At 43.7% G+C, this 15,428-nt stretch overlaps 1 protein-coding gene across 1 annotated transcript; it reads left to right on the top strand.

Annotated features, from left to right (window-relative positions):
• The first annotated feature begins 7,283 nt into the window (after positions 1-7,283).
• On the top strand, positions 7,284-13,386 carry LOC149995662 (uncharacterized). The gene is made up of 5 exons (XM_090259506.1): positions 7,284-7,450; positions 11,127-11,693; positions 11,847-12,413; positions 12,582-12,917; positions 13,170-13,386. Exons 1-5 carry the CDS (start codon positions 7,330-7,332, stop codon positions 13,364-13,366), a joined length of 1,788 nt encoding a protein of 595 aa, XP_090115632.1. The 5' UTR covers positions 7,284-7,329; the 3' UTR covers positions 13,367-13,386.
• Positions 13,387-15,428: the final 2,042 nt, after the last annotated feature.

Here is a 15,428-nt window from a genome sequence, read left to right on the forward strand (position 1 = left end):
TTAACTAAAAGGCCACCTTTAAATCTACAGTCAACTGAACAGGTACGCTGTTAGAGCCGCCTGCTCCAGCCACACGAGCTAACACACTAAATCCAGAGTATCTAGTATTGCACAATTTCAATGAATTTGGTCCATTCACATATTTGGTCTGTTCATACAATTACCCTTACTGTTCAAAGAGCCTTAAAACCCATACCCACAGTTGCTTCCGTTTTATGATAATAAACACTAGCAAAGTATCACAATTGTTCTGATGTGCCCAGTAGTTCCCTGGATCATGCTGAGATGAGTACTAGTTATAGGTTGTTTTGGTGAGTCTTGTGAAAAATTGGCATTTTTTTTTACAGGTGACTGCCCCAGGTGATATTGTAAGAAAGGAAATAGTGACTCCCAAACCAGTAGAAAATTATTAGCAACAAAAGGCAAATGTAATTAGAGGGTCTCTGAACCAGAGTTAACAGTATTAGCATATTTACAAATCAGAAAGGGGGCATCCTGCAGCTCAGCACAAATGCTTCTAAAACCAAAGGCTACTTGAGATCAAAACGGGGAGAGACAGTCATCACCAGACTCAGGGAAAATGAAAGAATGTAGCTAACAGTATTAACATATTTACAAATCAGAAAAGGGGCATCCTCAGATCAAAAGGGGGAGAGATAATCATCACCAAACTCTGGGAAATGGGAAAATGTAGCTAGACAGCCCAGCAAACAAGATAGGGAAATTTCAAAGAAGAGCTGGGGACGGACCTATAACCAGATCCCCCTCAGTTAATTTTCGCCTTCAATTAATTTAGATAGTTGCATTAGATTGTAACTCCGGAGTGTCCAGCGTGGAGAAATGGGGAAGGAGAAGGAGGGGGAGAGGGGAAGGAGACGCAGGCTTTTCTTGCATTAGGATAAAAGCACCCAGCTCCACCTTTTCGGCGCACACCTTGATTTGGCTTTTAGGCTGCGCCCAGAGCTGCAGATCTGTGAATAAACAACTGCCTCAGTTACTGCTCAAGTCCTGCGTCCCAGTTTTGATTGTGAGCATTTCTCACACTATCAGCAGAGGAAGCCTAGTCTTTCCAGATGCCTGATAAGAGAGACTCAGTCACTTCAGGGTTTCAGGTTGCCATTTTCTTTTGCATCCAACCAGGTGTCCCCATTCTAAGGTTCTGAATTTCACTTTATCAACCAACACCCTAAGTTTCACATGAGAAACATTATGGTATGTATTCAACTCTCATTGTAACCCCACAAGACATTAATTGAATGTTTTGATTTTTAGGTCTACGAGCCGTGGAGCTACAGAATCAGAACTTCTTTTAGGGTTATCATAGAACTTTCTGTTTCTCATCCTGAGACTTGAATTTACCATTTTCTCTTTGTAAGCAATAATGTGGACTCAATCCTTCCTGACCACAGTCCTTGTAGTCACTCTCACTCTTAATATTAATTGCAACACCTCCTTGGCCTCAAGACATGACATACACTTCCCCCTTCATCATAATCAGCTCCAGGTAACAGATTATGATACCACTGTGTGCCGCTAGTCACTACTGTGAGGTTTGTTCCCAGGAGAAAGGAGGAGTCAGGTGGACCAGGTCAAAGCCTTTACTGAAGGATGTTCAAGCAGGCGGGCTAAGTCTGAGCAGACTACAGCAACAAGGGAAGGGATGGGGGTGTTTTAAGGGCACGAAGCATACCCCCCCCCGGGGTGGGGGGCGGCACACTGAGTCACGCTGCTGGTCAGCTCCAGAGTCCGGGATGTAGGTGAAATAATGGTATCTTCTGGTTAGGGATGGTTGCTATGGGAACAGAAAGTCCAGGATATTTATGGCCCTTGCTCCTGGGAAATGCTCAGGGGGAGAGAAACCAGGTCTCAGCAGGAGTCTGGCAGCTGTGCCTGAACTTTGTGATCGGGTACATGGCCAGTGATGGATACTCTTTTTGTTTTAGCACAGGTGTCGGCTCAGGTCCTGCATGACTGCAGGCCACAGCTCCCGAGACCACAGTGACCACTGACCATAGCCTGTTTTGCAAGTCCTGACACAGGTGGCAGGGTCAAGGTTGGCAACGTAAGTCCCTGGCCCTAACAACTACCACCTTACTTCCCATTGGGGAGATGTTAAGTACTTTTTTCAAGCTCAAGAACATGGCCAAAACAATCTGTAATTTTCATGTTTATGGGTTTGTCCATAGCAATTTGATTCGAGAAAACTTACTAAAAATAATTAACTAAAACATTGGAGTATTTAGTAATTGCTAATTATAAGTAAGACAACTTTAGAAACGCTAGGATTACTATATAAATACTTTAAAAAGGAATTAAATGCTGCAACACAGACTAGAATAGATTTGTGAATATCTGGCTGAAGGCTTTGAATATAAAAGAAATAATAGAAAGTAATTAAAAAGAAAAATAGACACTATATTTTAGCAGAATCTTTATTGAATAACACATGATTCCTTTTGCCTTGTTGCACCAAAGAGAATAAATTCAGTCACCACTGCTCTATCAAAACCATTTGAGAAAATTCTGTAAAGATTCTTGTTCTTGCCATGTCTGCTCAGACGAGCACTACGTAAAACAAAAATACAGCCTCAATATATCCCGTCACTATTTCTTTCAGTGGGCAAAGGATATGGACTTCATTGAGTTGGACTAAGTAAACTTCCATGAATGGGTCATTCAACAAATCTACCTTACAGCAGAATGAAATATTTTTTAAATAAGAAATAAAAAACAAAAACAAAACAAAACAAAACAAAAAACCCAGAACGTGATTATTAGGCCTAGGACAGCTTGACATCAGTCATTATAAAATTGTAAGTTAAAACTTCAGTGAGCCCTGACTGGTGTGGCTCAGTGGATTGAATGGTGGCCTGTGAACCAAAGGGTCATTGGTTCAAGTCCCAGTCAGGGAATATGTCTGGGTTGAAGGCCAGGTTCCCAGTTGGGGGTGCATGAGACGCAACCACACACTGATGCTTCTCTCCCCTCTGTTTCTCCCTCCCTTCCCCTCGCTCTAAAATTAAATAAAATCTTTTAAAAAAAGAACTTCAATGAGAAAGCATTACAAATCCACTAGGATTTGTATGATTAAAAAGAATCACAATACAAAGACTTGGTTCAGCCTAATTCAGACTTAAGGGTTTTTTTTTCTTAATGTATTGCTTTTAGAGGGGGAGGAAGGGAGAGAGACACATACACATAGAGAAACATTGATTTGTTGTTCCAGTTATTGATGCATTTGATAGGGAAACTCAAGAGTTAAAGATTTCAGGTTTAGTTATTTGTTGATAGGTTTCAGTGATTAATACAAGTGGAAAGCTGTTATTCCAGGTACTGAAATACATAACCTACAGGACTCCATGAGGTTAGGAAGCAATTCAACCTGTGTGCCCCAGGGGATCTGCAATCTTTGGAGATGGTATCTGAGCCATTGTGTTCCAGGGAGGGATAGTCCCTTAAGCAGATCAAAACTCGTTGATCAGCAGATAAAGAAGTAGTAGGAAAATCATCCCTGGATTGTAACTCTTATCTCATTAACCTTTTTTCCCAAACCCCTTACCTACTATTTTCTTCTCCTTAGGGCAGCGTGAGATGAGATGTTAAGACAATTTTTAGGGTACATAACCTGGGGTGTTCTCAGATCACCAGCATCTGAATAAAGCACCCATAAAGATTCAATCCTTGTCTCTACTTATGGGTTCTCATAGTGAGAGGCAGCATGAACACCTACTTTTCAGTTTTCACATTCACTGGTCAATTATTGTTTGTGTCCTGAACTAGGCACAAACCTTGGCATATCAGAATAATGCTCTAACCAACTGAGCTCCTGGGCCAGGGCAGACTTCAATGTTTCTTGATAAAAATAATGAGGTCTTAACCCTTTTCCTCCTCCACTGTTTCCTCAGAGCTATTTCTACCAGTGTTTTTGAATAACTACCTAGTCATTATTAATAGCTCTCTGCTAATTGCATTTTACAACTCATGCATAAGAGCTACAGCAATCACCAGAGATAAGATAATCCCTTCCTTGCAAAATGAGATGAGAGGATGGTGTTGGGATGTTCCCTTTGCACATGTGATCTGCCTGAGAGCACTGTAGTCAATATCCCATACAAAAATGGAATTTGATGAGTTGTTCCTCATATTAGAAATAGGTCCATTCCTTAAAACACTGACTAGGAAGGCAGCCGTCCGTCTCGAGAGACGATGGTGTAGCTTCTTAAGAGTCTATCTGCACCGCCGAGAATGGCTGTGCAGTCCGACTCGGGAGTGACACGGTATCTGTCTCCTCCCGTGTTGAATCGACATCTTGCGATGACGCTGAAGCTACAGAGCCTGGGCAGGGTAATATGGAGGGTCTGCTGTTGCCCATGCAGCAGACCCCCCCTCTCTTCGCAGCTGAAGGGTCCAAGGGAAAGACGGAGTCGATACAGCTTGGCTTCAGGTGCGCCGCAGGAGTTGCCGGTGTTGACTCCAACGTCAAACCGCCTTAGGGACTCCGGCTCCGGATTTTCTGTCGGGGTTTACTCCCTTAGCCTTTCCCCTGAAGAGGTATGCCGCAAGGCAGCGGAGGTTTTTTGGAGTCAGAGTTTTCCTTCTCTGATGTGCCCTGACTGGAAGATCGAACCAGCGACACTTAGCTCGCAGGCCGACGCTCAATCCACTGACTATATCTTAGAATACTGAATAGGAAATACTAAATGGATAAACAAGGTTGTTCTGTAGATTGGACGTCTGTCACTGAGGATGAAGTCAGGAGAGATATTCTCCGTGGGTAGAGATAACTCTTAGTCTTCCTCCTTGAGAGCCTCGTAAATCCCTTATCTTCCAATCAAGGCCCAAACTGAAGGTACTGACAGTTACAAAATCCACTAAGGCTTCTGGCTCCATGCATTTGAACAGGCAGAAATGAGTTAAGAGAGTTTAGGTAAGAGAGGTTGCATTTTGTGTTTCAATGAGAATAGAGACAAATTGATTGGAAACAGTACTTCCTGCCTCGTGCAGGAGCTTCAAAGAGTCTGAAATAATGTCTCGTAAACAAGCAATCAGTTGCAAACAGAGCTCACCGGAAACCGGCCAACCGCTCAGTGAAGCCTCAAATTGTGATTCGCCAGCGCCCAAGCTCAGTGATTGGCAGCTAATCCCTCCTATACGGCTAAATATAGCTATAGTACCCAGAGGGCACTGCACACAGCGATGACGAGATTGAACCAATGAACGCCCAGAAGAGAACATGCGTGCGTGCGCATCACATTAGGGCGGGACTTCCGGTTTCCTGTGGCGGTCCTTTTGACCTCCCTAGCTGCCCTGAGTCGAGGTTCCGTAGCGCTGCGTCAGGGCCCAGGGGGCGCTTCCCGGAAAGTGCGCGGAGGCGGTCGACGCTCCGTGAGTTGCTTGTTTCTGAGGTCGCGGCCTCGGCTTCGCCGGGAGGGTCCGCTGGCGACAGCCGCGAGAATATTATGGGTGTGAGGGAAGTCGTAGAGGGACCAGGCAGGAGGCTGCTTGGATAACCTGCGTGAGTGTGAAGGACCAGGAAGGCGGCTGCTGAGGTGGGGGAAGCAGTTGGATTCTGGATGAGGCTTTTTTAGGTGTGGCCGCCAAAATTTTCTCATTTTGAGACTGAGAGAGACAGCGGTAGTCAGGAATGACTCAGTGGTTTTGTTTTAGTAACTTGAACTGTGGAAGCGTTATCGTCTGAGAAGGGGAAGGCCACAGTAGTAAGAATGATTTTCACTGGGGCTCTCAAGAGTTGTCTGGGGCCCGTTAATGGTATGAGGTTGTTTCAGAGAGCAGTTCATAGACGCCTGTACCTCTGAGGTGGAATTCGGGATGGAGACTTCTCCAAAGGAAGGGGAAAGTGTATGGGCCAGGGGGGAGCTGTAGATCATTTTGATAAGGGGACTCATGATCAGGGTTATAATGGTAGTAGTGGCCCAGGCACAGGTTGGGGCTGTGGACCAAGGTTTCGACTGGGAATTCTGATTGTGGGGAGTTTGTGTCACAACAGAGGATACAGTCAGAAGTGGTCATATAGAGAGATGAGGAAAGATTACGGTTTGTCAAATGTCCAAGCCCATGCGTGGATGTGAGATAGATTGTAAAGTTGAGAGTAATTCACACAAGAGGAGATGGGGGCTGGTCTCATCGGGACTTTGTTGTGATCCTTGGTGAGACCTGGGGTGTCCCAGTCAAGCTGATGGGTTAGCGTAGGGTCATAAGTGGGCATATGAGAGTCTTCCTGGGCATGGGGTAGAGGGCCACTGGAGCAGGGCCTTTAGTAAGGGCGAGGTGGACAGGGGAGGGCTGAGTCTGGTGTCGGGACATCAAGTGCAACACCAGTGGAGGAGGGCAGTGCATGTCTGAGAACTGATCTGGTTCTCAGTGGATGAGATTGAAGCCAGGAACTTTCAGGAAGGGAGGCCTTTACAGCAGAACTGAAGGCACCCTCCGTCAGTGGGGACTGTCAGAATCTGGACTGTAGTTGATACTGTTTGATTTTACCATGTATTCTCTGGACCACATATGCTGAGTAAAGAGTAGAAAGGCCAAGGTGATGCCTATGGTGAGGGCAGGAGGAGGCCTGGGCTGTGAGGGTGCAGTTGTGAGAGAGAGGTGTGGTAGAAAAACTGATATGCATTTGCAGGGGGGTGGGGGTTTTAATTCATGGCCCCAGGGCCCTGGCTTTGACGTAAGAGTGAATGGTGAGTCCATCTCTGGTGGATTCTGAAAGTGTGACCATGTGTAACCCCATGTGAACTAACTGAAGAAAAGGGGTATTGTGATTTTTACATGTCAGGTCCAGAGATTAGATATCCTTTGTCTGCCATCCTGCCTATTGTTGTTAAGGGCTGATATGACCTCAGTGAGGTAGCAGAGATCATTCCTACCTGAGCTTTAGAACCTACATTGGCATTGGATAAACAGGAGGTGGGTTAGGGATGTGGTGAAATTACAATCTGGGAGACCATAGAGGTCTTTCCGGACAAGATCACTGTCATTTCACTCACAAAGTCTCTATGGCCTAGATCTATCTCTCCGTAACCTATGTTTGTCTCACCCGCTGTATGACTAGATGCACTGTGGCCCACATACCTGGTTCAAAGCTCAGATATTATATATCTGCCCATCTACTTATCCCTGTTGTGGGAAGACACAGTATCAATGGGAATATAAGGAGAGAGAGAGACTCCAGTGATATCAAGACATGGTATCTTCTCTGCTGTGGGGAGTTGAGGGAGCAGATGGATTTGGATGGTAGGAGTTAGGACAAACTTGGGATCCTAGGAGAGAAGCTGGTCATGGAATGAACTGTCCCCATTCTGACAGGATATGAACTTTGCGGACGTGGCCATTGCTTTCTCCCAGGAGGAGTGGGAGCTCCTTGATGAGGCTCAGAGACACCTGTACTGCAGTGCAATGCTGGAGATCTTTGCACTTGTCGCATCTGTGGGTAAGACCTTCTCATCTCTCATTGTGTCCTGTGGTGATGTCCTGTCTTCCTTATTTTCTCCAGAGTGAGCTTTGTTTTTCCCACGGCCACACAATGAACTCTGCTAATTTCCTCCACTTTTTAAAATTACATTCGTTGATTCTGCTATTACAGTTGTTCTGACTTTTTTGTTTTTGCGCCCCCCCCTCCCCCACATCTCCACTCCCTCAAGCAATCCTCACACCATTCTCCATGTCCTTGGGTCTTGAATACGTGTTCTTTAGCTGCTATACTTTAAGCTGGACTTTACATCCCCATGACTATTATATAACTACCAATTTGTACTTCTTAATCCCTTCATCTTTTTCACTCATCCTCCCAACCCCCCTCCCATATGCTAACCATCAAAATATCTGTATTTATGATTCTGTTCTGCTTTGCTTCTTTGTTTATTTTGTTTATTACATTCAATTGTTGATAGATATGTAGTTGTTGCCATTTTATTGTTCATATTTTTGCTCCTCCTCTTCTTAAAGAAGACCCTTTAACATTTCGAATAATGTTGTTTTGGTGGTAATGTACTCCTTTGGCTTTTTCTTGTCTGGACAGCTCTTTATCTGCCATTCAATTCTAATTGATAGCTCTCCTGGATGTAGGTCCTTGCTTTTCATCACTTTGAATATTTCCTGCCAATCCCTTATAGCCTGCAAACTTTCTTTTGAGAAATCAACTGACAGACTTATGGGAACTCCCCTGTAGGTAACTTAACTGCTTTTCATTTGCTGCTTTTAAGAGTCTCTCTTTGTCTTTAACCTTTGGCATTTTAATTGTGATGTGTCTTGTGATGGGCCTCTTTGGGTTCATCTTGTTGGGGACTGTCTGTGTTTCTTGGACTTGTATGTCTATTTCTTTCATGTTAGGGAAATTTTCTGTCATTATTTTTTCAAGTAGGTTTCTAATTTCTCGCTCACTCCTTCTTCTGGCATCCTTATGATGTGAATGTTGGTATACTTCATGTTGTTCCAGAGGCTCCTTACACTACCCTCATTCTCTTTTGAAAAAATTTCTTTTTTCTTACTCTTCTGATGGTGTGTTTTTTGCTTCCTTATATTCCAAACCACTGATTTGATTCTCAGCTTCATGTACTCTGTTAATTCCCTATAAATTTTTCTTTAATTCATTAGTGTATCCTTCATTTATAACCGGATCTTTTCATGCTGTTGAGGTCCTCACCAAGTTCCTCGAGCATCCTTATAACCGGTGTTTTGAACTCCATTTTGTTGAGTTCTTTTTCTAGGATCTTATTATGTTCTTTTATTTGGGCCATGTTTCTTTGTCTTCTCATTTTGGCAGCCTTCCTGTGTTTGTTTCTATGTATTAGGTAGACCTGATACAACTCCCCAGCTTGGTAGAGTGGCCTAATGTAGTAGGTGTCCTGTAGGATCCAGTGGCACAGCCTCCCCTTTTACCCTAGCTGGGTACTTGAGGTTTACCCATTGTGTGGACTGGGTAACCCCTCCTGCGTACTTGAGCCTTGATTGCTGTTGGCACATCCAGCGTAAGCAACAGCCCGTGTTCTACTCAGAGTACACAGCATAAGCTACAAAGCAATCTGTAGATCGCTGCTACTTAGCAGGCTTGGAGGTGCCCAGGCAAGGCCAGGCTGTGAACTGAGGCCAGCTGTTGCTAGTGCCAGGGTTGGGGCAACTTAGTGAGAGGTACAAGGCTCAGTAAAGCCAGATCTTCTTTTTAGAGGTTATTTAGGAAAATCTGATGTATGGGCCAGGACAAGGCACAAATATGGAAAATCCAGTGGGAACTGCTTGAGTGAGTGGGAAAGTTGAGTGGGACAGGGCCTCAGAGAATCACCAGGATGGGGCAAACTGTGTGAGCCAGGTTGATGGAGTCTCAGATATGGTTCCTGCCTCCTAACTATTTGGTTATGTGGAAGGAGGGCTCAGAAATGGAACAGTGGCCTCTGCCAGCTCTTCTGTCTGGGAGAAAGTTGCCCCCCCAGCTCTCGCCCTGTTGCTGAATAATTCAGTTCCTCTCCATATGTCTGGTAACTTTCCTTCTGCTGCTCCGGCACTGGACTCAGAGGGATTGAGTCTGAGTAAGTCTGTGCACGGGCCCTTTAAGAGGATCTGCCATGGAGACCAGCAGGTTCTATCTTCCACAGCCTCAATCCCCACTGGTTTTTATAGCCAGAACTTATGGTGACTTCTCTTCCTGGCACTGGAACCCTGACCTGGGGTCCTGGTGTTGGGCAGGGATGCTTTGCTTCGAAGATGACCCCTGTTGATTTTATTTCCCGCACGTGGGTGTGGGACCAGCCTGTTTTGCTTCTCTGCCCCTCCTACCAGTCACATTGTAGTTTTTACTTTTAATTTCATGGTTGTAGGACTTTTTTCAGCTTGATTTCTGATGGTTTTGAATAACTCTTGTTCTATGGTTTAGTTGTAATTATGATGTGGTTGTGTGAGGCTAGCTGTATTTTCCTACGACTCCATCTTGACTGGAAATCAGTCTTCTTCTTTCACTTTCATGCCATCTGTGCTACGGCTGCCAGTGCTGAGCAGTGTGGACTGCCCTGAGTCATGAATTCCCCGAGCAGGTCTAACACCTGTTTCCTCAAAAAGTGCAGGTTAATGTCTGTGTATTAGGAGTTTGCAAACAGCTTAATGGATCCCACCATGCTTGCCCTATTTCTCTCAGGGTGACTATGTACAGATCCATGGCCTCCAGTTCTGCCCTCCTTTCTCCAATGAGGTTCTTTTGTGACTGCCTGTACTAGGACATAATCATCACATGCATGAACTGTGGGCTTTTCTTGTGATACACTCTTTGAAGTTTTTTTGTTTATTTGTTTGTTTGTTTTTGTAATATTATCTTTCCCGAATACAACTCTATGCTGAGTTGCTCTGGGTCATTGCTTGCTGATTACTTCTGTTGTCTTTCAAAATACTTGAATCATTCAGGTTCTGAGTAGTAGTACAAGAGAGGGTGCAGGGAGAACCCTGGTTCTTTCACAGGGTGGACATGGCAGGATGGTCTATGAGGAGGCCTGACCCTTGTGGTGGTAAATGCTGCAGATAATTACAAGAGGGTTATGTTCAGATCATACCAAGAACCTGTCTTGTGTCCACTATCGTTTTTGTACAACAGTGACCACACCACATTTCTACCTTTTCTTCCCCATATTTCACATTTTGCTGACTTGTCATTTCATCTGTCACTTCCTGCCTCCTGGCTACTTCCACATGTGGCCTCCATGCATCACTTGTTCCTCTATGTGGCTCCCTCTGCGGTATTCTCCAACATTGACCTATGCATGGGTTATGAGGCACACGTAAATCCATAAGTAGTCTTCAAATACCAGCTACTCATTTATTGAGTTTTACTCAAAAAAGGACATAACCAAACTCCTGAACAGATTGTCCACATTACCAACACACAAGCCCTGATGAATGCTGTTAGCAGAAGATGAGTTTGACATCCTCCTTCTTTTCCATGTGGTGCTTGCCATATTTGTGGGTGTTTTTTAGTGAGGTCTCTTTTATTTTGTGAATTTCAGAGGCCTGGTATCTCCCTTTCAATGTCATGAAACCATCGTATTGTGTCTGGCACACCTTTGTAATGAGACTTGCCCCTCCCACCAAAGTCAACATCCATTTCCTCAGCATTTCTCTGCTTTCAGGTTGTTGTCATGAAAGGGAAGATGAGGAGGCCCCTTCTGAGCAGAGTGTATCTATAGGAGCAGAGTCACAGGTCGGGGCTTCTGAGATAGCTCCAGCAACCCAGAAGAACCATCCCTGTGAGCGGTGCGTCTCAGTCTTGAAAGATATTTTTCACCTGACTGAGTGCCAAGCAGCGTACCTTGAACAGAAAGCCTTTCTCAGTGACGCGTGTGTGAGAGGCTTCTGTTTCAGTGCAAACCTTCACCAGCAACAGAGACCTGCCAGTGGACAGAAGCCCTGGAAAGGAGATACGGACAGGTCCTCGTTTGTGACCAGCTGCAGCTTTTACGTATCAGGGGCACCTTTTACCAGTAGGGAGATTAGGAGTGACTTCTCAGCCATCTCAAGCTTTCTCCAGCACCAGGCCACTCCCAAGAGTGAGGAGCCACACAGTTGCAATGGGAGTGGGCAGGCCTTTCATGGTAGCAAAACTCATCACCCATTGGGTGAATGTGAAGAAGCTGCCAGCCACACCCAGAAACTTGTTCAACATCAGAGTGTCTGTTCTGGAAAAGAGCTTGATGAGGGTAGCCAAGGTGGTAAGGCCTCCAGACAAATTTTGAACTTTGTTCCATATAGGAGAGTTCACACCAGAGAAAAGTTGCCCGATTGTAGCGATTGTGTGAAGTCCTTCATCCAAAGCTCTAGCCCCATTCAACACCAGAAAATTCCTAGTGGAGAAAAGCGGTATGAGTGCACTTTTTGTGGGAAATGCTTTCGCCACAAATTTGTCCTCCTTCAGCCTCAGAGAATTCACACTGGTGAAAAACCTTATGAATGTGGTGAATGTGGGAAATCTTTTTGCCTTTCCTTTTCTCTCATTCAACACCATAGAATTCACACTGGTGAAAAACCTTATGAATGTAAGGATTGTGGAAAATTTTTCAGACAAAAGTCTAAACTCATTGATCACCGCAGAGCTCACACTGGTGAGAGGCCTTATGAGTGTATTCAGTGTGGTAAATTTTTTATTCGCAAACATCACCTCCAAACACACAGGAGAGTTCACAGTGGGGAAAAGCCTTATGAATGCAGCGAATGTGGGAAAACCTTTGGAAAAAACTTTAACCTCCTTCAACATAGGAAACTTCACACTGGAGAAAAGCCTTTTGAGTGTAGTGATTGTGGAAACTCTTTCAGCCAAAGATCTAACCTCTTACATCACCAGAGAGTTCACACTGGAGAAAAGCCTTATGAGTGTATTAAATGTGGAAAATATTTTAGTCGCAAATATCACCTACAGAGACATGGTAGAGTTCACACTGGAGAAAAGCTGTATGATTGTAGTGACTGTGGGAAATCCTTCAACCCAAGCTCTAGCATCATTCAACCGCAGAAAATTCCTAGTGGAGAAAAGCAGAATGAGTGCACTTTTTGTGGGAAATGCTTTCGCTACAAATCTGTCCTCATTAAACATGAGAGAATTCACACTGGTGAAAAGCCTTATGAATGTAGTGAATGTGGGAGGTCTTTTCGCCTTTCCTTTTCTCTCATTCAACACCATAGAATTCACACTGGTGAAAAACCTTATGAATGTAAGGATTGTGGAAAATTTTTCAGACAAAAGTCTAAACTCATTGATCACCGCAGAGCTCACACTGGTGAGAGGCCTTATGAGTGTATTCAGTGTGGTAAATTTTTTATTCGCAAACATCATCTCCAAACACACAGGAGAGTTCACAGTGGGGAAAAGCCTTATGAATGCAGCGAATGTGGGAAAACCTTTGGAAAAAACTTTAACCTCCTTCAACATAGGAAACTTCACACTGGAGAAAAGCCTTTTGAGTGTAGTGATTGTGGAAAGTCTTTCAGCCAAAGATCTAACCTCTTACATCACCAGAGAGTTCACACTGGAGAAAAGCCTTATGAATGTTGTGATTGTGGGAAGTCCTTTAGCCGAAGCTTTACCCTCCTTCAGCACCAGAGAGTTCACACTGGAGAAAAGCCCTTTGAGTGCAGTGATTGTTTGAAGTCCTTCCACCAAAGATCTGCCCTCATTCAACACCGGAAACATCACACTGGAGAAAAGCCCTTTGAGTGCAGTGATTGTGGGAAGTCTTTCACACAAAACAGTATGCTCATTTATCACCGTAGAAGTCACACTGGGGAAAGGCCATATGAATGTAGTGAATGTGGGAAGTGTTTTAGACAAAGCTCTAGCCTTTCCCGACACCACGTAATTCACAGTAAAGCCTTATGAATGAAGCGAATATGGAGAAAACTTTGGACAAATTGACTTGCTCACTTAATTATGCATGCTATTAATTATGATATTTGCCCTGACCAGGGATCAAATCTCCAACCTTGGGCTATTGGGACGATGCTTTAACCAACACACCCAGGACTGGAAAATTTTTTAACATCATTTGATATAGAACATCTTACACTTGGGAAATGCCTTCTCAGTGTTATTGTGGGAAATTCTTTTGTTTTAAATGGTATTTTTGAAAGATTATACTTGTTAATTTTTTTTTTAATAGAGGAGAAGGAAGGAACAGAAGAGAAATATCAATCGCTTGCCTCCCACATGCACACCAAATGGGGACTGGGCCTGCAGCCAGGCATGTGTCTTGATGAAGGATCGAACCAGTGACTTTACTTTTCAGGAGAAGGCTCAACCAGCTGAGCCATGCCGGTTGGGGTGATGGTGGAAAATTCTTTAGGCAACTCTTCAAAGTTATTCAAACCCATCCGGTTCATTCTAGAGGAAAGCATTATGAGTGGTGAATTTTGGAAATTCTTTATGCATTTCTCTAGTTTGATTCAACAGCAGAATGTTCACACTCGGGAAAGATTTTATGAGTATAGTAAAGGTAAGGAATCTTAGCTGCGATCCTCACCTCCTTTTACTCCAGAAAGTTTCCACTGGAGAAAAGCCGTATGTGTGTGGTAATTGTGGGAAATGCTTTGGCTACAGATGTGTACTCATTTAACAGTGAAGAAAAGCTGTATGAGTGTAGTGGTAGTGGTATGTCCTTCAGACAAAGTTCTATCCTTATTCAACACCAGAGAGTTCACAGTGGTGAAATGTTTTATCAGTGTAGTGAATATGGGAAACTACCCACAAACCTGACCTCATTCCTCATCAGACGGTTCACCCTGTAACTAAACTTTATGAGTGTAATGAACATGAGAAATCTTTTTCTTGTAAATCTCACCTTAAATGCCAGAGAGTTCACTGTGGAGAAAGCCTTAAATATACTGGGAATATTTTATTTCTCCACTCTATAACAATACTGGAAGAGAAACTCCTTTAGACCCATGTGCATGATTTTATATTTCATCAGAACATAAAATGTGCTAGATTCCTTATAATGTTTCAGGTATAAGCGAGCCTTTAAGGAGCTGATTGCACTTTCTAACCTGTCCAGAGATGTTACCAGGTTGATGTCACTGCTAGTTTTGTGGATCAAGCCATTTCACCTCTACCACCTGGTTCACCTGTTCATTGTGTGCCAGTCACAACTCCTGCATGCTCAGGAAATCTGACCTCTGTGTTCTCCCATTTGCTTGAGGAATTTAAGAATATTCTGAGCTCTCAGCATGATCCTCATTCTTTTCCTCTGACTGGGGAATGGACCAGACTTAGTATTGGTCTGGAAGACCCATCCTTAGCTAATGACTGCCTCCATCAGAGACATTGTCTTTCTTACATGCTCTGATGGGTTTTTGCAGCTCCTCATTCACAAACCAGTAATCTGCCTCCTGTACACACTACTCTGGTGTATGGTCTTCTGTAAAGATATTTTTGCTTTTTTACCTTTGGTGATTCTCTTCAGTGGTTGATTTGAAAGCAGAATTGTGGTCTGTCAGCATGTAGAGTGAACAGATTTTTGTGGAGCTCTTAAACTTTTTTTTTAGAAGGGACGTAAAAGTGGCAGAAAATACTCTATCCAATACTGGCTTATTTTTTGCTTTGACACCCAAGTCCTTAAAAGAAAGACTGTGTAATTTTGTGGTCCTGATTTGCATCCTTCTGCCTCATTTATTAAGGAGCTCATAGGTCACATTGAAGAGAGGGCATTGGTTGTGTTTCTGTAAACTATATAAATTATATTCCCTCATTCACATACACATTATATAATATTTGCTGCCACGGAAGCAACGCTTTCTCCCAGGATATGAGGTGATAGATGGTAGAGTCCAAATAGGGTTGCCAACCTAAATTTCTAAGAAAAGGGATATCTAGGTTTTTATTTGGAACCTGTTTTAAAAAGTTTATTCAGGTATATGTACAATGACATGCAGCAAAGTGCACTTAC

The sequence above is a fragment of the Furipterus horrens genome, unplaced genomic scaffold, assembly GCF_987537825.1.
Source record: "Furipterus horrens unplaced genomic scaffold, mFurHor1.1.pri manual_scaffold_13, whole genome shotgun sequence".
Taxonomy (NCBI): Eukaryota; Metazoa; Chordata; class Mammalia; order Chiroptera; family Furipteridae; genus Furipterus; species Furipterus horrens.